Source organism: Bombus affinis, chromosome 11, assembly GCF_024516045.1.
Source record: "Bombus affinis isolate iyBomAffi1 chromosome 11, iyBomAffi1.2, whole genome shotgun sequence".
NCBI lineage: Eukaryota > Metazoa > Arthropoda > Insecta > Hymenoptera > Apidae > Bombus > Bombus affinis.
Window position 1 is genome coordinate 12,126,716 of NC_066354.1, and position 23,168 is coordinate 12,149,883.

At 32.8% G+C, this 23,168-nt stretch overlaps 2 protein-coding genes across 8 annotated transcripts; one reads left to right on the plus strand and one right to left on the minus strand.

Annotated features, from left to right (window-relative positions):
* Positions 1-204: 204 nt before the first annotated feature.
* Positions 205-12,055, minus strand: LOC126922150 (synaptogyrin). 4 transcript variants are annotated; one of them, XM_050734459.1, is made up of 9 exons: positions 11,912-12,055; positions 11,125-11,292; positions 10,869-10,959; positions 10,535-10,766; positions 9,342-9,455; positions 5,698-5,924; positions 5,252-5,399; positions 4,773-5,022; positions 205-4,162 (listed from the first exon to the last, which is right to left on the minus strand). In XM_050734459.1, exons 2-8 carry the CDS (start codon positions 11,276-11,278, stop codon positions 4,801-4,803), a joined length of 1,188 nt encoding a protein of 395 aa, XP_050590416.1. In that variant the 5' UTR covers positions 11,279-11,292; positions 11,912-12,055; the 3' UTR covers positions 205-4,162; positions 4,773-4,800. The 4 variants fall into 4 exon arrangements, with proteins under 4 accessions (XP_050590416.1, XP_050590417.1, XP_050590415.1 ...); XM_050734460.1 differs by lacking the exon at positions 11,912-12,055 and adding an exon at positions 11,433-11,866; XM_050734458.1 differs by lacking the exon at positions 11,912-12,055 and adding an exon at positions 11,429-11,866.
* Positions 12,056-12,351: 296 nt separating this feature from the next.
* LOC126922130 (zinc finger protein Xfin-like) lies at positions 12,352-22,974 on the plus strand. 4 transcript variants are annotated; one of them, XM_050734403.1, is made up of 19 exons: positions 12,352-12,930; positions 14,344-14,478; positions 14,571-14,766; positions 14,854-15,011; positions 15,088-15,320; positions 15,588-15,914; positions 16,025-16,161; positions 16,236-16,552; positions 16,769-17,028; positions 17,108-17,375; positions 17,469-18,712; positions 18,861-19,290; positions 19,385-19,726; positions 19,795-19,982; positions 20,118-20,399; positions 20,478-20,655; positions 20,750-21,026; positions 21,174-21,785; positions 21,892-22,974. In XM_050734403.1, exons 1-19 carry the CDS (start codon positions 12,796-12,798, stop codon positions 21,951-21,953), a joined length of 5,781 nt encoding a protein of 1,926 aa, XP_050590360.1. In that variant the 5' UTR covers positions 12,352-12,795; the 3' UTR covers positions 21,954-22,974. The 4 variants fall into 4 exon arrangements, with proteins under 4 accessions (XP_050590360.1, XP_050590361.1, XP_050590359.1 ...); XM_050734404.1 differs by having other exon boundaries at positions 12,353-12,930; positions 19,041-19,290; positions 21,174-22,974; XM_050734402.1 differs by having other exon boundaries at positions 12,354-12,930; positions 21,174-22,974.
* Positions 22,975-23,168: the final 194 nt, after the last annotated feature.

The following is a 23,168-nucleotide window of genomic DNA, read 5'->3' on the forward strand; positions in this document are numbered from 1 at the left end:
TTCCCTATTCTCGTCAGCAAAACGATGGAAAACTAAAGAATTCCTAAATGTAACGAAATATAAAAATGATCGAAGAATTGAAATTACCAGATATAATAAAAATATAATACACGGTAGTTATCGAACGGCAACACTGCAAAGACTGCAAGTTTATTTAAAAAAATATACACATCGAAAGACAGGGACAGTAATAATTGTCATGGATTAGGCACTCAAAATTTATTAAACAACAAAACGTTGCGATTTCATAATACAAATTCTAATAACTTTCAACAAATGTAAAGAATACAATATGACCGAAAAGAAATCATTTTTTTAATTCTGAGGAACGCTAGTCGACGATGGATGTTTTATTTGCATCATCGATGTCAAAATAGATTGAGCCACAAATTGAAATACAGTGTGAAGAGCAACGAGAAGTAGCCACGTTAAGGATAATCATATATTGAAAAGATAATTACTTATGTACATTTAATGCAGTTTTCTTTGAAAGTTTCCCAATTTTTGCAAACGTTTCTGTTCGTTTAATTATTAAACGTTAAACGATAGAAACGTTTGTCGGAATTTTATAGAATTTCCCATAGTAATTAAACGAGTTTCACATTTCTCGTTGCCTTCCGTAATATATATGTAAATTTCACTGCGGAAAAATCAATCAAACGACAGGTTGAAAATAAAACTGCTCCGTTTCTGCTCCGTTCGCAAAATTCCCCTAGGCAAAACGCAGTTTCAATTGGCGCACAAGCCACATTGATATTACCACATTAGGGAGAGTGAATGAATCGAAGCTATCGATTTTGGCTATCCGTTCGATCGTTCGACTCGCATAAAAATAATTACTTACATGTATCTCATCTATAGTTAATTACATGATTATACTTCTTTTCTAAACACTCAGATTTTTACTGCTTCAAATATAAATACAACTACTCTATATACAAGGCGTCTCAGAAATCTCCAATCGATTTTCTGTCTTTCTGAATTATTCGCAGATTAAGAAAATCGTTCGATAAACTAAACGTGATAACTAAAATCGAAATCAAAAATATAATATTTTTATTTGTTGAGATTAGACTTGATTCAAATGATACAATTATATAATTATAATGGTATAACAGTAAGGAACGATTTTGATACAACGATTACTTGTAAAATTAAATGTTTAAACATTAAATAATACGACACAATATTAAAATAGGGGATAAAATACTCTATATCCACGCGAGTGGATTTATTTTTTACATCGAGACACCTGGTATAATCACAATGATACAACAACTATTTAATTATTGATACCATCTTAATAAATATTTCTTTCCTCTCGGCAAGAATAACGTTCACATCGTGAATTAGTAAATACTTGTCAATACAAAAACTGAAGTTCAGGTGGAAGTTAAATACCGCGAAAGTTTGAATTCATATTGGCCCAACGGTGAATTTTCTCTTTAGAAAAAGCTGCCCGAAATAGTGACGATATTACAATATTATTTCAATAGTAGAATCCTTAAGGAATATATATAAGACGCAATTTTAATTCGATCGTGTATCGTCCTTTTGTCCTTTTAAACGACAAGTTTAATAATAGTCTCTTATCTTTTTTCGTAGGTAACCATAGTTAATTACATTTTTGTTTTTTCTTTTTTTTTTTTCCTCCTTCTTTTCTTCTTTTCTTTTTCCTTACCTATTCTCGATTACCGTAGTATTATCATCGTAGTATTGCCACGGTACTGGACATGAAAGTTATGGTATCATCAATTCGAATAGTCATTAGATACAATACCGGCAGCGCGGAAAGGGAAACGATACAATTTATCGAAAAAACGATTTTATTCGTTATCATTATTTTACGACACTGCCATGCAACTTGCTGGTTAAGTTTGCTTTTTTCAAAACGGGGCAGTATAATCGGCATGAGAAAAAGAATAGTCATGCAATTAGTCACGAGATTCATAGACCATAGAATTTGTTCAACACCGTTCCAATATTGCTAAAAACGTTAATAAACGTATTTAAAAAAGATGAAGCATCTAAAAATGCTAGAAAGGGAATGTAAAAGATCGTTTATCGTTATCAAGAAACGTATTCGATATGGAATCATTTACGTAATTAAGTAACGATTTAATTTAATACTGGGGCAATACAAAGTTACTATCGGAAAGAAAATGCATATTCGCGATCTTCGTTTAAATCATACAGATGCCTTAAATATATATATATATATAATCTATATGTTTTAAATTATTTGAAATATTCATATCAACAACACTGAGAAACTGGGTAAAGAACAATTTGATTTAGAAAAAATTGTCATTGAATTAGTTTCTGTAGAAAATAATATAAAAAAATAAATTATTTAAAAAATAACTTGGTAACGTTTTTCATTACTGATAAAAGTATGACAATTCCTCTCGTTGCTTCTTTCGATAGTCCACGTACCAATCGAATAATATTTGTTAAATTGCTTGAAACATTGCTTTCCCAATTTCTCTAATACGCTTAAATAACCATATGACGTAATATAATAGCAATAACGTAATATCACAACATAAGAAAACATAATCGACGAAACTTAACGAAGTGACTTCGATATCTCTTTTACGTATATTTCTTTGTCGGAGGAAATTGGAACGAATTTATCGTATAAACTGAAAAACAGGCGCGTAACAGGTCATGATGGCGTATCGGTAAGCCTCCGGTATTTTCACGTAAGATTAAGACTAACGCGCAACGTATTGCGAATCGAGGATCCTCCTATAATGTAAGATAGTACGGCAATGATAGAATGGAATCAAGAACTAATTCGATTTCCAACAGAATGGTAATATCTTTCGTTCTTTTGTTGGATATAGGTCTTGTCGTTAACAGTAGTACGGTCGTATTCGCGATTTTCTATGAACACGTTATATTAACACGGTAAAATATATGTGCATGTAACTACTTAAGAATTATTACAGATCCGCTATTCTTTATCCGTTTACAATTACATATATATGTAAAATGTATACATATACACGGTGTACATTCACACGGTGTTCTGAAAACGGCAATACAAACGATAAATATAAAATACTTTGATACTCGAGATTGAAAAAAACCTATTAACATTTCCCGTTTTTCCTTTTTCTCTTCCGTCCACGATAAAATAATGTAAGCGCAGCTGTAAAAAATTCGCACGAAGCATTAAACGGTTAATATTCTCAAGCACGTTCTTAAATCTGAGAATAACGAATAACGAAGCTGCGTGCACGTTTAAAAATTTTAATCGCAACCTATTCGACCGAATTGAAACCCGTATCACTGTGGAAAGGATTACTCTTCTACTAGATTTGTCACCAGTTTACAGTTTACAGTTAATAACCTTATATTTCCCGCTTGTACCGCTCGATTTTCGGCACATTTTAAATTTAATATGTGTGTGTGTGTGTGTGCGTGCGTGCGTGTGTGTATATATATACATATACATATACATATACGTATACATATACATATACATACATACATACATACATACATACATACATACACGCGCTCACACAGAACACACACACATATTAAATTTATATATATGCATTTATATTTATATATAATTCAATGGATGGTAAGTGTCCATATTTCTTTTTCCCCTCTTGCTTTCACTGCCGCTGTTCACTCCTGTTCTTTATTTTTCGGTTTCAAATGTGTCATCCAAGGGCAGTAACCCGATTTTTCATATGTTTTAAATATTTTCTTCTTTGTCGCTTACGCCATTGATTTTTAGGTGTAAGACTTATAAGTGGTCAACAATAAGAAGCACAGTTTTAACAAGTAACGTTTTGTTGTCTTGCGCGTACACATCCACGCATTCCTTCTATTTTTTTTTTCTTTTTTCTTTTCTTTTCTTTTCTTTTCTTTTCTTTTCTTTTTCTTTTTGTCACAGTCATACACGTATACACACATACGTATTCGCACACGCGTACATTCTCTCCCTTGTTCTCCTTTCTCTCTTTATATTTTTCCTGTTTACCCACTTTTCTATTCCCCTCGTTAACTCGTCTCTCCTCTCTCTTTCATCCACTAGTTATGTTACTATGAAAACTTACTCTATCGACATTGCTCTATCATTGAAAGTTTCCTCGCAGAGCTTCTGTCTTCTGTTTCCCTATTGTTTTCTTGCGTTGTAGGTCTAAAAGGATGATACAAAGCATAGAATTAATTTTACAATTTTAGAGGTAAAGAGGAAGATTCGTAACAGTTATATGGATATTAACGAAACAAAAATCGATTATATGAAATTAATATTCTTGAACGTAAAACCGCGAACGCTTTTACGGTAGCGTGAAACTGTAAACACCGGTCTTTCATGAACGATGCATTCTTTAGTAAACGATACTTGTTAAAAAGATTCCACGAAATTCGTATAGCACGTATGAACGTTCCAAATTAAGGTTATGATAAAAAATGTTGTCAAATAACATTTTTTTTACCGGTCAGTGTGTACGAAGGGGCGGGACGGGGAGGGAGAGAGACAGGAGATGGACTTGTCTCGGTGGAAATAACCCGGGCATGAAATACACGCCTTTATAATTTAAAGGTTAAAAATTAACGCTCCGTCATAAAACTCATCGGTCTCGTCGAATCGGCCCCGTTATTTCTCATTAGCGCGAATGAAATTCATTATTAATTCATTATTCGGAATAGATCGATTTTATATCGTCCGATTGTTATTCGATAATATTTCGACATCGAACGTAGAATGTTTTCGTAAATGCAGATTAATAGAAATGTTGCTTTACCAATAGCGATAAACTATATTTGAGAGGGTTAGTAAGCCGGTGCTCGAAAATCGGGCATCCGTTGTTGCTGTTGTTGTTGTTGCTGCTGCTGTTGCTGTTGACCGAACGGCGGTTCTTGATAACCAGCATCGGTCGCATCGGGATAACTCGTATATCCTGTCCCACCAACAGGATCCGCTTCGTAACTCGGTGCGAATGCAGCATCGGTACCTTGCTTGAATCTTTGGAAGGCAAACCAGGCACAGGCAGCCTTTTCAACATCGAAGGATTAAATTAAATTAAATTAAATTAAATTAAATTAAAAACAGACGATAACGCTATAAAGAAACGAATAATAATAATAGTGAAGCGAATCTTTGTAGAAAGTAGAAAGGACATTAATATAGAAGGCATACTCGAACGAGATAATTGATATTTTGAAACTGATTACATACATTTATCTAGAAACTGAATACGATAAAAGTATTTGTTGAATGTACCCAGGTAAAAATGGAGAAGAAGGAGAAAGCGATAGCGCTTTGAACGTTGTTCACTCCGTAATTATTTTCCGGCGTTTCCGATTTGTTCCAAGCATTGGTTAAGTAACAGAATCCGACGAAGTAAAGGAATGCCCAAAAGCCAGAAAACCTAAGCATTAAAACACATTATTATTAATTATAAACTAAATTATTACGATACATCGAGTATGAATATTTTGCATCGAAGCGCTGAAAAATTGTCAATTCTAGCCGGCATAATTTATATTTTTGCCAATGCAATTACAGAGATGTAACTTGACAGTTTAGTAAGTAACTTATTAGTTTGAATTTCCTGAGAAATCGAGTATTATTATACAGCGATGATGAAATTTATAGAGTGAATATTCGGTATCGATAATCCGAAAACAAAGAAAATTACTTTAGGACAAATAGAATATGAAATATACCCTAAATCGAGCAGGACGAAATGCTTCCTGGTCTTAACAGAAGACATCTGTTCGAAAAGATATTCGCCAGCAAGGAATCCAATGCTGGCGAGGAAGGCGAGGACTCCGATTCCTATCCCGTAATTACAAGCATTGTGGTCTCCGTTGTAAAGACAAACGTCTTTTCCGTCTGGTTTTTCTATGTATCCCTTGTTGCTTATGCATCCGAACACGATTATCGCGAAGAGCTAGAAGATTAAACGACAATATTTGTAATTTCTTGTATACACATTTTTTCTTAGATTTTTAAAACTTGACTCGATTTGTAAAACTTTCGTTCAAAATTGCTTAAATTTTATAAACGAAACTTCGAATCGATCGTTCTCTTCGATCAGCTTTTCGTTAACTTTCTTAATTAATCGGCGATACTATATCAAGTCGGTGGGATAAACTATTTTGATATAATTTAAAATAATTGAAACAATTCGAAGGACGAAGGATTTAATAAACGAAATGATTAAAACGATCAAAAGGATACGATTCATCGGATCCGTGTTAGGTTTTTACACGCGTTACAGGCATTACCTCTTACGATAGTGTCATTTGTTTACGCGACTAATTCGTGAATCGTGCCAATCAATTTTTCCAACTATATACACACGCATACGCAAATATCGATAGACTTCCTAATATCGCTCTATCTTTAACTTAGTTGGCAATTTAGGCACGTTTTTTTTTTTTTATGTTTTATGTTTTATACATACCAACTACTTGATAGATTCGTTGCTTTTCAACTAGCTAATCCGAAACACGTACATAAATTTATTTGACAAATAAATATACGACGAAATATACAAAGATAGGTAAACAAGTTCCAACATAGAAACGAGATGCAGGTATTTAATTAAACGCACAATTTCCTTCTGCGTTGAAACTAAAATATCCGTTCTCAAACTAGATCTCCGTTTGATTCTCCATGAGATATTTGTTTTTTTCCTACGTGTCTATTTATATAAAATCGAATCTAGTTTCGACGTGGTCCAGATCCGTCTTGAGATGGAAGTGGGTTAGACGAAGGTCACAGTTCTGAGAACGAAGAAAACAATCGAGAGTAAAGAATAATTAGCAGATCGATAGAACAATTCGATGATTATTTGCTTAAGAGAAATAAAAATGTTTCATTTAAGATAAATTATAAACAAAGTAGCAACAAGGATCGATAGATAGTCGTAGGAATAGAACTACAGCCGTTACGATATCTCTAATTAAAAAGTAATTGTCGATCTTTCAACTTTGAAATTTCCTTTAAAAATACAGATAATTAAGATTCTTTTTACCTAATAATTACATTTTACTATTTTACCTATTTTAACATTACCTATTTTAATCGTTGATATCAATACGAATCTCGCAAGAGCAAGATAATTATCATTACGAATAAATTTCAATTTCAAAATTTACGTTAATATGCAAGATTTATCGATGTCAAAGAACGTTCGCTCTTTGTAAACGGGTTATTCGCGTGTCGTTAAATCGTTAAACGAAAACGCTAGAAAATTCGTTTCTATATCTAAGAAGATGTATATTATAGAACCGAACTGTATAAAATTAGATTTTCACTCTTTAAGCATCAAAATTTACAATTTTTTTTACCTCTTGTACGGTTCTTGTATGAATCACACAGGCGCAACAGATTATTATATCTTGATTAAGAGTAGAGAAATATCATAAAATTAGTTTTCTTATCGTAACATTACTTTTCTGTTGTCTGAAAAATGTCTAGAAAACGCAAATGTATACTTTTAACGGATCTGCCTATTTCTCTCAACTACTAACGTAAATAACTCTATGTAAAGAAAAGATACAAAGATTAATATAGTCCGTTCGTTTTAGGAACAATCAGTTTGCAAGATGTTTAAAATTCTGAATAGGTCGTACGTTTCACCGATGATACATTAGATACGTCAATTGTAAACACTTTCGGACGTATGACATAGGTAATAACATTAGATCATTCGAAGACACGAAAACTCCAACACCGCGCAATTACTTACTGACAGTTTACAGCCACGATAAATTCATATAGACCGTATGCGTCTACGCGCGTAGCACAACACCACGGCCATTACACGATCTCCAGATTCGATTTCTCTTGATTTCTTTTTACCAGGTTTACCCTTTATCTTTATTTATCTTTAGACTTTATCCTTAAGATTAAAAGATAAAAAGACTCGAAACACCGAGTTAAATTAGAAACAGCGGCCGTACTAATTCTCTTATGGAAGATACGAAGTAACAATTCATAAAGTGCTCGCTATGTACGCGAAGATGGATGGAATATTCTTGATAAGGCGAACATCCTTGATAAGGCGGACGACTCGTCAAAAATTTGAAATATCGATTTCCTTCGTATTATATATTGTATTCTACTGCCTCTTTACCTAGTATATTCCGAACAATCGATCTATGTATAAAAGGATATGCAATTTCATGGAAAAGAAGCGTGTATTCGTATTTCGTAGACATTTCTGAACATGTCGCAAGTCACGAGTCACGAGATAATACTATTTCACTCAAAATCTATTTCTAACCAAACTCGAAATATAATCCGACCCAATTTCGCTATCCATCCTGTATTCCGTGGTAATTAAAATCTTATTAAAATTGTACGCGCGATTCCATTTCGAAATTCGCCCCCAAAACTGACCTGGGCTACTTTGCTCTGTTTTAATTAAACCTGCTGCGACTTTTCCGTCAGTCTCCACCCGACTATATTTCCTTAACGACAGAAAATATCTCGAGTTTAACCTAAAATATGAAATTTTATTATTGGTATATAGAATTGCTATCGATTTTGTATTAGAAGTTTATTAGCTTTTTTTATTAGAAAACATTGCAAATCCGTTTTCTTAGATAAATAGATAGATTGAAAATAACAACTAGATTAAGATATTTAAAATTAGAGGGGTTAAACGCAACGGGTTTAAGTACAATACTGGTTGCACAGGTATGACAATTTTTGCCCACTTTGGTTATCCCTATCAGGCTATCCCCACCATTTCGTTCTTGAAATTGACTGAGAGTTCACGCAGCGAACTTCAAATGTCTCGTATCTATAAGTGCCCGTTGCTCGTGTCGTATATTCACATCCCACTCGCACTCATTCCATCGTTTCCTCGACTTTACAGGACACCTACCTACCTAGCTAGCTAGCTAGCTAGCTAGAAAAACATTCTCAAGTATGGCCCTAGACTCCTCGCCATTAAGCTCAAATTATCGTATTTCATTTTTCGATACCTCGAATCACTTTTAAAAATCGTCTATCACTTTCACGATCGACGCCTTATAAAATTTCTCTCGCTTACTTGAAAGATTTTTCATTAAAGATTCGTCGATTTATCGTTCGACTTTTTACTCGTACGACTCGCCAACATTTTTAGATAAAATATGTTTGAAAAATCAATAGAAAATTATACGAGATCCTTCTATTATGGGGTGTATCGTTGGAATTTGCGAAAAATCAATAGAACCCCATCGTATGAAACTGGTGGGGGTGGTTCACCCTTTAAAATCAATGTTCGTCGCGTAAAATCGACAATATCGTTTAATACGTAATGACGTTAGTACGGAGCAATCGTTATTAGACGTTCGAAGAGAGAACTTACCAGACATACGGCTCTTAAAATGACTTGAGGCCTTTGAATAAAGGCAATAGGGTCGAAAGGGGCTCCTGCCTTTCCTCCACCGTACGCTCCACCGTCCATCTTATTACGACTGAGCTGAAATTTGAAAGCTCGAAGCTAATGGAAGCGCGCATGCGCCGAGAGACACTACTCTTTTCTATCCCCACCACCCAATTTTTTAGGGTGTATCCTTTCACAAGGGCGCTTCGGGTGGATGGAACGTAAATTAATCGAGAATTCCACCCTTCTCGATTCACTCACCAGTCGCTTCTAGTGTTTCTATTCGATCGTACGGTCGTTTCTTTAATTTCATTAATCTGAATTTACGTTTATAGGAATATTAGCGCGATTAAACGAATGTTATCAGTCTGTTTATCATCATTGATACTAAATCAACTTTTAAATTGTTGTTGTTGTTCTTGTTGTTCTTGTTATCGTTGCTCTTATTCTTGTTGTTATTGCAATGAAAAATACAATTTATAACAATCTATAATAAATCATGTACTTGATGTACGAGTGATATCGTTTAATTTTATTTATCATTCTTTGCAATCCATTTAAAAATGTGCTGTCAGACCAGTGTTTTATATGTTTTCCATATAGTCATCTTTCGTTTGACCCAATTTTTGCTCTATCTATATTTTAAATTGTTTGTCATTTATTTCATCATTATTATTTTATTATTATTTTATCATACATTTATCATAATGTAGTGTGAAATCTTATTATAACAAAGAATTATATTACTAATAATAAAGGAGGCTGATTATTCTAGAACCAAAAATTTATTGATATCTGTAAAATGTTTATAATACCTTTCTCAAAAATTCTGACAAAAATAAAATAAATTAAAACTTTGTATAAAAAATTGATTTTATGTAAAATATAATATCTCCTTGATTTTTATACTTGGTACTTACATCCATACACACGCACACACACACGCGCGCGCACACACGCACGCACATTTAAGTTATATACATCTTAGATAATAGAAGCGTTACTAATCCTAATGCACCCATAGCGATGCAAACGTGATGAAAGTTAGTATGTTTTGGTTTTGTCTTTAACTGTAAAACATAATGAAAATTGAAATATTTAATGTTACGTAAATACCATGAAACAACAAAGGGACATTGTATTGTGATTTCATTGGAAAATTCTTCGATACTTACCCTCGAAATCAATTCGTCAAGTTCAGAAAGATTCTTATTTGCTTCTTCCAATTCTGTTTGTATTGCGGCGATAGCGATAGGTAATACCTTAGAAGCACTCAAACACTTGTTGGGATCGATAAAAATATTAATTCTTTCCTTAACGAGTCTCAATCGACAATAAGCCATAAATGCTTGTATCAAACAGAACTGCTGCTCTCCATCTTTGATCATTTCAAGAAAATGTTCAATCCTAAAAAAAACAATGAATTCTTGATAAAACTACTCGTTAAATTACGTATCTGTATACAAGGGAGAAGTCTTTTAAAATAATTTTAACAAAATAATATTCAACCTGTCCTCAACATCTGTTATTACAACGTTGGATCTTCTTTTCCTGGCGTTTAAACAATTTTTTAACTCTTCGGCCTTTTTAGGGTCAATGCCTATATTAAAAATTTCTAGATCAGATAATAAATATATATATGTACTGTAAATAAGTGTAAATTACAACAATGAAATTTGTATTGGTAAAGGCAAATGAAAAGTTTTTATTCGAATTTCACTTTATTATTTAACGTTATTAATATGTTAAGAACTTTTCAATTTACCTAACATTATTAGCTCTTGTACAGTAAGCTCTTGTAATACATCCGTTGATATATTTCTCTTTTTGCATTCTACTATTAACTCAGATGCACCCAAACCACGCAACAAAGTTGCTGTTTGTTTAGTAAAACCAAGGGGATCAAAATAACTACCCATTGTTTCCTATAATGCTAAAAATTAAAATCTTTTTTTTTTTTTTTTTATCTTGATATAAATATATTTTTCTAACTGTTTAATCGTTCTTCATATATTTAAATGTAGAATAATAACATTCAAAAGACACTGACATTTTCAAATTCTACTTACTTACTATAAGTTCCTAATCGCATTCAATTAATATTATACTCTTTTGTACAATAAAATTATTGATATATACGGTTTCACCACTAAAACCTGATGTTAACCTAAATTTAATATTTTACCGATTCCGCGATAACCAAGAATGATGACGATATTAATACATATAAATTTTTCTGTCCCGTTCTAGTCGCATCATTCATTACGCTTGTTTAAAAAATCTTATAATAATCTCTTATCGTAAAATAGGTTAAGTTCGAAAGTGTTCATAAATCTATCAATCTTCTTGATCATGTGCTCGATCGTGTATTTAATTATAATAATAGTTCTGGATATTACTCAAATGTTGAATACATTAATATATCTTCTTTCCTCGCGAATGATTTAACGTAAATTATCGATTTTATATCAACATTAGTATTTACTATTTATATTACACATGTTCAGTATACGTATATATTCAACACGTATGCATATAGACAATATACTTACAATTAAGTGTATCTTCGATTTGTTAGAGAAGGTGATATTCTAATTCGAAATTACTGGTATTACCGTTCTGTATTGGCACATATCTTTAGTTTACAATGAATATGAATATCATTTCCATAGCACCAACTTTTTTATTCGCATGAAAATATTATTAAATCGTACGAAAAATATACTCATGCCTAACTTATTAATATGTAAACATAATAAATACATACCACGGTGTACCAATATTCTTTTCAGCCATCATAATTTATATCTAGATAAGGTAAGAAAAAGGGTTCGATGAAAATAATAATAACAACAATTATAATACTAATATTCTATATTCTGTTCTATATTTTTTTATATATTCTAACATCTAAACAATAAATTCATCGATAAGGAAACATCAGTAATCAGATAATGATGAACCAATCCGATCATTTGTCGATTACTGAAAATGTCGATTTGACGCTTATTGAAAATTTCTCCTGATATCAAAGAAATGAATTCAATACGAACTGGACTTTATATAAAACCAAAATACAATTCGTGGTTTCCAAAGTATCGAAAAATCGACGGATATTTCTACGTAAGCGTATGATAGCCAGGGACATGGAGGAGGTCATGCTCGACAGGGGTGATGGAACAAGTGTCTGTGTACAAGATGGCGGCGCCCGGGGCCTTAACTGTCGTGAAAATCGCCAGGAAGTAGCCTGTAAACGGAAGCCGCGCGGTGTCGCAGCGAGCCGCGGATCCCCGCTCCGAAGGATGTGATCCGAGGAAGAAGAAGAAGAAGGCCGAGCCTGGGCCAGAAGAGCCTTTTTCAACACTGCCACGAGGAAATCCGGATTATCCAACTTCCTCGGGCCAGTATCGTGATCGTCTTCGTGGCCACGCCGACGATGGAGTCCAGGGAACGCTACCAGGAGCTCTGCAGACTATGCGCATCCTACGACGCCGTCAAGATGGACATCTTCGGTCAAGAGGGCAAGAACAGACAGCTCGTTGACAAGATACAAGCTTGTCTGCCGTTTAAGGTTCGTCATCGTTCGCCTACCAGAGATTTCTTTACACGTCAACCTCCTTTCCCTTCGTGTCAACTTCCTCAGATCATTTTCAAAATGTTCCCCATTTAACGAGGAACTTGCCATTCAATTTACAACATTTCGCTTATCTATGTCGGAAATATATTACATTAATGACTTTCTCATTTTATAGTTTCTTTAAATGTGTCTCGCAATTGTGTGAAGTCACAAGTGGTTTTGTATTGCTTTCTGTCTTTCATATTTCCGAAAAGTTTGATCAAGTTTGCGTGGCGTTTTATGATGATTTCTGTTAGTCACAGCTTTATTCCCCTCTGGATATTATTTGTTAATTGTGTTTTAATTTATATACACAGTTCAATTCTTACTTGTTACGGAAATATGATAAATTTTGAAAGATCGATGAATTTGGTGTTAATTTTAAATGATCCGTCAATTTTATTTTTATTTTATTATCGGGCTACTTCTTCGTTTTAATTGTTCTTGTTAGTATTTTTAGTTGGCTTTCACGCCTTGTTTTCTTCCGATGAAAAGTATTTATTACGTTATTTTCCTTGTTTGAAATATGCTCGATCTTATTATTCATTGTATTATTTTACGATAAAGTTAGAATCGATGCCTCCCTTCTTTTTCTTTTTTCTTTTTCCTTTTTCTTTTTTCCTTTTTCTTTTTCTTTTTAATTTAATTTGTCGTTTTCACAATGTACCTCTATATAATTTTATATTTTATGTAAATATAATATCAATAGTTCTTGCATTAAATAGTTTGATGTATATTTAAATGTTTGTAATTTTTATTTCCGTTTATTTAATATCTTTTTGATGGATTCTAAAGTCTCTAAAACATTTTTTATATAAATTCCAAAGTACCATCCTTTTTTCTTCTTTAAATTCTCAATTTATATATTTATATAACATTTTGATATGTAACTATCATAATTCTTTTAAGTTCATTTCATTTTATATTTATTTCATGCCGTACCTTCCAATATTTATATTTTTACACGTATACAATTTTTCTGACAGTACGATTTAAGTTCTTTTGAAGTTATTGAAAATTTAATTATAATGTCAATGATAATATTATTATGATACATCAGAAATTACTTTTTTACTTGTTGTATGAAATACACATTTCAATCATTGTGAGTCTAGAAATATTATATAATTCCTAGGCACGCGTACAACATCATTGCCAAATTTCACTTGGAACATTTTCTTAGTGACGTTGCAACGAACGTTAAATGCAGTACTATACATCTTTGTTGATATCATTTATGTTACCGATATTACTTTTAATAATGCTAATCGTACTCATTTTAATTGTCGAGTTGCATAGTCCATCAAGTTCATTTATATATTGATTAAATAATAATGAAAACATTAATATTTAAATATTTAATTTCAGATTGCAGAAAATGATCGACTACCAAAATGCCTCTGTTATCGGTGTATGTACAATTTGGAAAATTTCTATGATTTTAGAACAGCATGTGTTAATGCAGTGGCTCTCTTGGAAAGGTGTTTATCACCTTCAGAATCGGTAAAAATAAAAATTTGCTTAATCGTTTATAAAAAAAAATTGTTGTCCCTTTTTAATCTTAATTATTTAAAACATCCTTTTTGATTGTTCAGAATGGAGATGTTACGACCATCTTGACATGCTGTAATGATTCAGAGTTTTTCGAAGGACGGAAAAGTATACCAGTGTTAATTCCGGAAGCTCCTATCGTAAATCCAAATGCTGCTTTAGGCACACCACCCAGATTGAATTCTGATGGAGAGGCTGATCATGAGACAGAAGAAATTGATAACAGTGGGACAGACGAAGGTGCTTTCTTCAATTTCAATGTATGAAAAATACGTATTAAGAAATAATAAATCTATTATTCTATTCTTGTTTTTCCTTTTATTTCAGCAACAGTTATGGACGACTCTGAAGATCGTCATTCAGAGGAGTATGAAATGGATATGGAGACAAATCCAAGTGATTTTTTGGAAATGACCTCGATAGTTGCAGAAGAACCTGAAGAATCAGTATTGAAACATCAGGATGTTTCCACTAACTTATCAGAGGTATATTATACTTAAATTCAATCGAAGGTATAGCTTAGACGTGTCTAATGAAATCTGATAATTTACATTATTACAGCATACGTCTCAACAACATGAAGTTTATGTTTGTTCCTTGTGCAGCAAAGCATTTAGTTCAAAGGGTCATTTGTCCTTGCACGCACGCATTCACGTTGGTGCCGGTGACGTGATTGGTGAAAAAGTTCTTACGGATGATCATACATCGTATAAAAGGCCCTATCAGTGTGATCTCTGTCATAAATCATACTCCACCGCAAAACATCGTTGGGGTCATGTATCTACAACTCACAGGTACGTCTTTTTTTAACTCACGTGCTTTCATTTAACAATTGCACGTATTTTCGTGCAATTTTTACGTATGATACGTAGTATCATAACGAAAAGATCTAAAACATCAACAAGAATAATTCTAGGAGGGGGAGTATCATGCTGTTCTGAAGAGGCAAAGCAGAACATTAATTGTAAAATTAATATTAATATGTAAAGGGAATATTTGATAGATATTGATGCATATTAATAATGATAATAACAATGACGGTATGCTAATATCTGTATCAGAGGCCATCCGGCAGTGACATGCGGTTATTGTTCCCGTATCTACTCAACCCGAACAAATTTGGAAGAACATATAAAATCACGTCATGCTGGTCTTCCAGCACCTACGGAGGTTCCACTGAACAATGCCTATCGGCCAGAAAATAGATATCAATGCAATGCTTGCGGGAAGATTTGCACGGATGCTATGGAATTGAACCTTCATGGTAGGATTTGTACCGAAGGGCAGAGATTAGATCTTTCACGAAAAAACGAGATTAATGATAATAAAGTTGTGGATAGTTCAGAAGCTTCGAGTATTGGAAGCGATGACGACGGCAAAGATTATAGGTACTATTAGCTCTATTATAGGGTTAAATATATTTCATATCTTTCACTTTCCCTTTTTCCTATTTTTTTTTTAATTTATAAAAGTGATTTAAAATTATTTAATTATTTAGAAGTGCGGAAGCTAAATTAGCGAAAAATCCTCAATTAACGATTTTAAAACAAGCATTAACGAAAGGAGATAGTCTTAAGCGAGATTTTGAGGACAAATTTACTACAAATTGCAAACCAAAAAAATTACCGAAAACAGGTAACTTGAATACAAAATAAAGCTTTATTCATGCAATTATGAAACAAGAATTAATTTTTTCTTTCATTTAATAGAGCATACTGACTTTCAACGTACTAAGAAATGGTATTGTGAATCGTGTCCTCAATGTTTTACTTCAGTTAATGATTTAAAAGAGCACGAAGCAACTCACGATGCGGATAAACCATTCATTTGTATTTTGTGTAAAAAAGACTTTTTTCTTAAATCTTCTTTAAGCAGGCATATTCAAACGTTACATGGTGTTGATCCATGTCCTATGGTGGAAAGTGATAAATGTCTAAAGAAAATTGTTTCACATAATTGGAATGAATCTATGGATCTCGATTCGTATGAGGGTAAAACCTCTTCTGAATTTCCATTGTCTCCAGATGTACGTTTTATAGAGTTTAACACAATCGTTCCTTTTTTCTTTTCTTTCTTTCTTTCTTTCTTTCTTTCTTTCTTTCTTTCTTTCTTTCTTTCTTTCTTTCTTTCTTTCTCTCCTTTTTTTTCTTTTTCTTCTTTTTCTTTCTCTCTTTCTTTCAAGAGAAAAGCTAGATTATTTAATCTTCATTCTGCATTTTTTCTTTTTTTTCTTTAATTTTAGACAAATGCAGAAAATGAAGACGACCATGAGAGCGGACAAGAAAATCTCATTGAGATTGAAACTGTGTTTGTTTGTGAAATTTGTACTCGTGATTTTAATGACCGTGCATCTCTTTGGCTTCATATTCGTGCTACTCACAAAGAATTTGCGGCATTTGCATGTGGTGTTTGTTTAAAAATTTGTGCCGACAACACACAACTTTTGAACCACGTAAATATGTACCACGGCGGCTCGAAATTACTGCTTTCTGAACAAAGAAGGTACTTCGTTTCAAATTATATAAATGCTATTTGATAATAATGGGAAATCTGTAACTATTTTTATTGTTACTGTTAATAGGTACAGTTGTACTATCTGTGGTAGGCAACATGATTCCAGAAAAAAATTAATTGCTCATGTATCCATACATAATGTGGATCCAAATTATGATCCTGCTACTTTTGTTCAATTAAATAGTAATTATTATGGAGAGAATATTAACGGTAACGAAACTGCAGAACAAATGCTTGACTATGAAGAGGATAGCGATAAAGTGGACTGTTATATTTGTTATAAATCGTTTCCTAATGAAGATCATTTAATACGACATCAAAGAAATGCACACAGAGTAAGAATACTTATTATAACAATGACCAAATTATTAAGCGTAGCGAGGAATTTTCTCACATTCTTTTATTAAGCAAATTTTTCAATTTCACAGTCGGAACAATTAGTACCAGCAGGAGATCCTTTAAACCCTTCGAGTTTAAATGGTGGCGGTAATAGAGCTCAATATCATCTCTTTTTTGTTTGTGAACTCTGTGGGAGTTCACATCCTAGTAAATGGGAACGTTGGCTACATGTTAGCTCGTCTCATAGCAATGAATCAGCCATAAAATGCGATCGTGAAGATTGCGGTAAAATTTTTGCTACAAAGTCACTCAGAAACGAACATATTCAGCATCACGCAATTCAAGGTTCATCCCCAAATACTTGTGAAATTTGTGGTAAACTTTGGGGTAGTAGAGTTGATTATTGGAAGCATGTTATGGGCGTTCATTCGGATACTGTTCCATTAATTTGTGGTGTCTGTTTAAAAGTGTTTCCAAATGTTTTGCAACTGAGTACTCATGTAAGATCGAAACATTGGCCGTTAACGAACGGCGACTTCAGCTGTGACATTTGTGGTAGACCATATTCGAATAAATCCAAAATGTCCAGACATAGAAAAATCCATGGTTTTGAGGAAAGCTGTGAAAATGGGGCTGAAAATAGCGAGAATAAAGCAGAGGGACGAATGAGGGAAACAGAATTAAGTTGCGAGCTTTGTGCAGATTTGAAGTTTACCAGTTTAGAAAAATTATGTAATCATAGACGAATCGTTCATGGACTTTTCCCTTGCGATCTCTGTAATAAATGCTATGGAAGAACTTCACATTTATGGAAACATGTAAACAGAGTTCACAAAGGTCATGAAGATGTAACTTGCCCTTATTGTATGAAAACTAGTGCTTCAAAAGATCATTTAGCAGCACACATTTCAAAAATTCATAGATACGAACCTGATTCTAGAAAGGATGGCAAAGATAATAGACAATTTAAAACCGAAGAAGTTAGTTTACATTATTGCGAAAAATGTAATAAAGGATTTCACAAGCGGTATCTATTGCGCAGACATATGAAAGGATGTCAGAATTACAGGAAAGACCCTGGAGCATTATTAACGAGATGCAGAGCTTGTGAAAGAATATTTAAAGATCGTGCCAGTTTGCAAAAGCATATCGAGAATCATCATAGCACATACACGTGTCATCTTTGTAATGAAACAATCACCTCGAAATTAGGGATTATGACACATAACAGGGTGAAGCATATGGATCATCCGGATTTAACTTGTAATTTTGGATCCTGTAGGAAATTATTCAGAACTAAAGAAGATTTAGAAGCCCATAGAAAAGATCACAGGTATGTAACTTTAACAATAATTATTAGCATTTATATCTTTATCGATGCACAAATATTTTATCCTATAAGTGATTAATCGTGATTAATTTCTATTTTTTTTCTTTTTCTCTTTTTCTTTTCTTTCCTCTTTTTTTTTTTTCTATTAAAGATATCATACCACTCCTAACGTTTGTGATTTCTGCGGTGATACCGTTGAAAATAAACTGAAGTTAAAAATGCACGTTTTATCTCTTCATCGCAATGAAATTGGTGTATCTTGTGGAGTGTGTTTAATACCAATGAAAGATCCAAAAGAACTTAAAAGTCACGTAGAAGAAGTTCATTCCAGTGTTCTTTCAAGACCCAATACGTGTCAAGTTTGCGGGAAACAATATGCTTCAAAATGGAAAGCGTTTGATCATACTAAAAAATGTCATGGAAAAGTATTTAGGACTTGTAAACAATGTCTAGCTGTTTTCACTGAAGATTCTGCAATTAGAGATCATTATGAAACAATACATAATATTGCCAAAGATCAACTTGCAGCATTTGAACATAGATTAGATATTGGGTCGAAAAACGAAGATTTTGGAATAGAGGTAGGCTTTTAATAAGTAATTATAAAAGTTACTATAAATAATAGTAAAACTATATCTTATATAGTTGAATATAAAATTATTGTTTCTGTGTTAGTCTCCTGATATAATAGTGAAAGAAGAACCAGAGGATTTAGAATACGAAGTAGATATGTGCGATGAAGATTCTAGTGACTCGAAAAGGAGAAGGTCCTTAACGGATACCTACGATTGTGAAATGTGCCCAGAAATGTTTGTAAACAGCGATGCACTTTCAAAACATTATCGTAACATGCACAATACTGATCCGGAAAGAATGTTTAAAAGATTAAAACAGGATGAACAGAGAAGAATGCGTGGTAAACTGAATTTCTCTTGCAAGAATTGTAGGCGACGATTTTGCACTAAAACATTATATTGGAACCATATTGCAACTTGCAGACGAAATATACGAAAAGGAGTAAGTAGCATTCTTGAACAAAAAATTAATGTATTTTGATTTTATATCAATCCAAATCCCTTTTGTAGGAGGAAAATTTATCTTTACGAAATGACATGTTAAGTAGCCAAGAAGAATTTTTGAAGAATAATAATCAAATTAAGAAAGAGGAGCCTACATCAGATTTAAATATTCCTGATTTCAATCTCTTTGAAGATATAAATCTTCAACTCTCTGGTCAGAGACCTCTCCCGAATCTTATGCCACTCACTCAGAGGTGAATACTGTAAAATACAATATAATATCTGTTTTCTTTTATTCTATTGTTTCTTTTCACAATTTCAGAGCGAAATCTTCAATAAAATATAATATCTGTTTTCTTTTATTCTATTGTTTCTTTTCACAATTTCAGAGCGAAATCTTCAATAAAATGTTCAAGAAAGGATTCCAGGAAAGTTTATGATGAATCAACAAATACAGAATGTGCTTGTGAAGTGTGTGGAAAACAATGGCCAGCAAAGAAACATTTATGGCAACATTTAATTCGTTTCCATCGTGCGGAGGCAGCAGTCACTTGTGGAGTATGTTTGAAACTTTGTAAAGATTATGATGATTTGGCAGAACATTTGAAAGCTGCACACGAAGCGATATTGTCAACTGAAGGAAATAATTTTACATGTAAAGTTTGCGGCAGGTATTGTACGCTTAGTTCTGTACTTGTACATAGTATTGTAATATACATGATATATAATCGGGAATTTATATTTGATAGGTATCACAATGCTCGTAGTAAATTGTTATTACACACGAGTATTCACATCGGTCATCCAGGTACTAGTACTTGGTGTCCAAAATGTCGGAAAAGTATTACCGATGAAGCTGCACATTCGACTACGTGTAATACGAAGACGGAAGAAGGAGAACAAATGAAAAATAATGAAAAAGCAGAGGTAACTAATTACAAAAATATAAAATAATATACTTACTACAATTAACGAAAGTATTTTTGTATATTAATATTTTTACATAAACTCTTATCAAAAGGGAAGTCTAATGGCTGACGATGCGATAATTGAAGAAGTGGAAGAAGGGGATTTTGAATCTGAAGCAGAAGAAGAAGAAGCAGATATAGAAGAATCAGAAAGTGGTAGTAGTACCGAAGCCGAAGAGGAACATGAATCAGAGGATGAATCTAGGGCAACTGGAGAAATTACTTACAATTCAGAGAGTGATGATTCAGAAGAACTAGATAATTTAGAAATTGATGAAAAGAACATGGAGCATTATCCTTTAAAACATCTTCCAGAATCCAAAAATACAGGTATTGAAAGAAATGATGATCAATCTAAAATTAAATAATTTACTTTATTATAATCAACAACAAGGAAAAAATGTCGATCTTGTTAGCGTACATCTTTTAACAATCAAGTGAATATATGAAAAGCTAAATATTTTATCGTTATTGCAGAAACAAAGAAACATGATGCTAATTTATCGGATGATGATGGACCTCCTGTTCTCAGTCCCATGATGCCTCTGCTTCCTGAGAATATGCCTGTAGAACAGCCGATAAGTCATAAACTAGGCCCTATAGTGCCTCTAACTGAGAAAGACATGTGCGATTTATCAAAGATTCGAAATCGATCCTCCCCGAAATCTATGAATCTATATGAAAAACACTTACCTAACAATGAATCTTTAGAGTTGGAATCTGAAACATTTGCAGATCGAAGCGATGAAGATTTTGAAGATACGAAGAACGAATCTGATGAAAACTCCACTGAAGAAAATGATGAAGAGAATGAGGATAATGAGGAGATTGAGGAAAACGATGAGATAGAATTAAACGAAGATCTAGAAGAACCTGGAGATAACCAGGAAATTGAGAAAAATGGGGACAGTGAACTGGTTGAAGATAACGAAGAGAATGAAGAAAACGGAGATATCGAAGAAATGGAAGAGAATGAAAGAAACGAAGGGATTGATGAGTCAGAAGAACACGAAGGGAACGAAGAAATTGAAGAGACAGACGAAGAAAATGAGGAGAGAGAGGAAAACATGCAGTTGGATGATCTGGAAGGTGCTGTTCTAATGGTGACCGATGGGAATCAAATATTGATTCAGCAAGGAATAATAGAGGACGAGAATGAGAGTTCAAATCAAGAATATGTTTATTCTGCGCTTAGGTACAGTACAGAAGAGGACAGCGACGATGCAAGGAAATGAGTGCCAAATTGAGATTAAATAGCTGGAAGAAATATACGGCGTGACAGAGTTGTTGAATGTTGTTTGAAGGAAGAAGAATACGTGGAAATGAATTCAATGAAAATTAAATATGCTAAAATTGAATTGGGCATAGTCTAAAAATCTAGTTTCCAAATAGTTAGCGCTAAATAATCTGTATGAAATAGATTGTTCATGAAGTGGAATGTTCTACTTCCGATGGTAAGTAGAAATGACGTGAAATATTAAATGTTTGACCTTTTTTCGAATTATTTGAAATGCCACAAATTTCCTATGCTTAAATGTTAACGACTTCTAGTATGATTAAAAATTAGTAATTATTAATTGGTAATTAAAAATAAAATATTAGAAACTTAAGAAAATATTTTACAGGTGAATATTTTTTGCATATGCATTATTAATATAAAAATTATGTATTCCATTGATAGGACTTTTCTTATTCTTTGGTTTTAGTTAATATTGTCGACGAAACATGTCCACGTATTCCTAAAAATTGTCAAAGATAATCGCAATTTGTATTACTTTATTCTGTATAAAAGATACAAATGAATTATTACGTGACGTGTACCTTGGAATTCATATTGATGACGCGATAATTTGTAAATATGTTAGATTAAGTGATACAAATAGCTTTCATAAATTGTATGATAAGGGACGGTTCTTTCATTGTGTCAAGCAAATGTAAAGAAAGGCAAGATTAAAACAAAAAGAGTGAGCTTAATCCCTTATGTAACGCTATGAATTTAAAGTTTACGCAATGAATATAAAGAATTTCAAGCGTATCGAAAGTGACTATATAAGCTAATACGATATAATAAATGAACAGTCCCTGATCTCCTAGACAACGTTTTCGTCGTATTTAAGTTTCGAATTTACAGACGCAATAAATCGAAGACTCAACTTTGAATTAATATCAGGTAATTCGATCGGTATCGATATTTCGCACACAACACGTTCAACATTTTTCCCTATTTTATAAATCTTCAAATAAAAAAAAAAAAAAAAAAAAAAAAAAATAGTACAAACCTAGCAATATACAGAGTATCTATGATAATATTATATATACATACATACATACATACATACATACATACATACATATGTGTGTGCGTGTGTGTATGTGTATATATATATATATATGTGTATATATATACAATTAACATTATTGAAATTATAAAACGGTTTAAAATATATTAAATTATAAGTATTTTTTTTATTG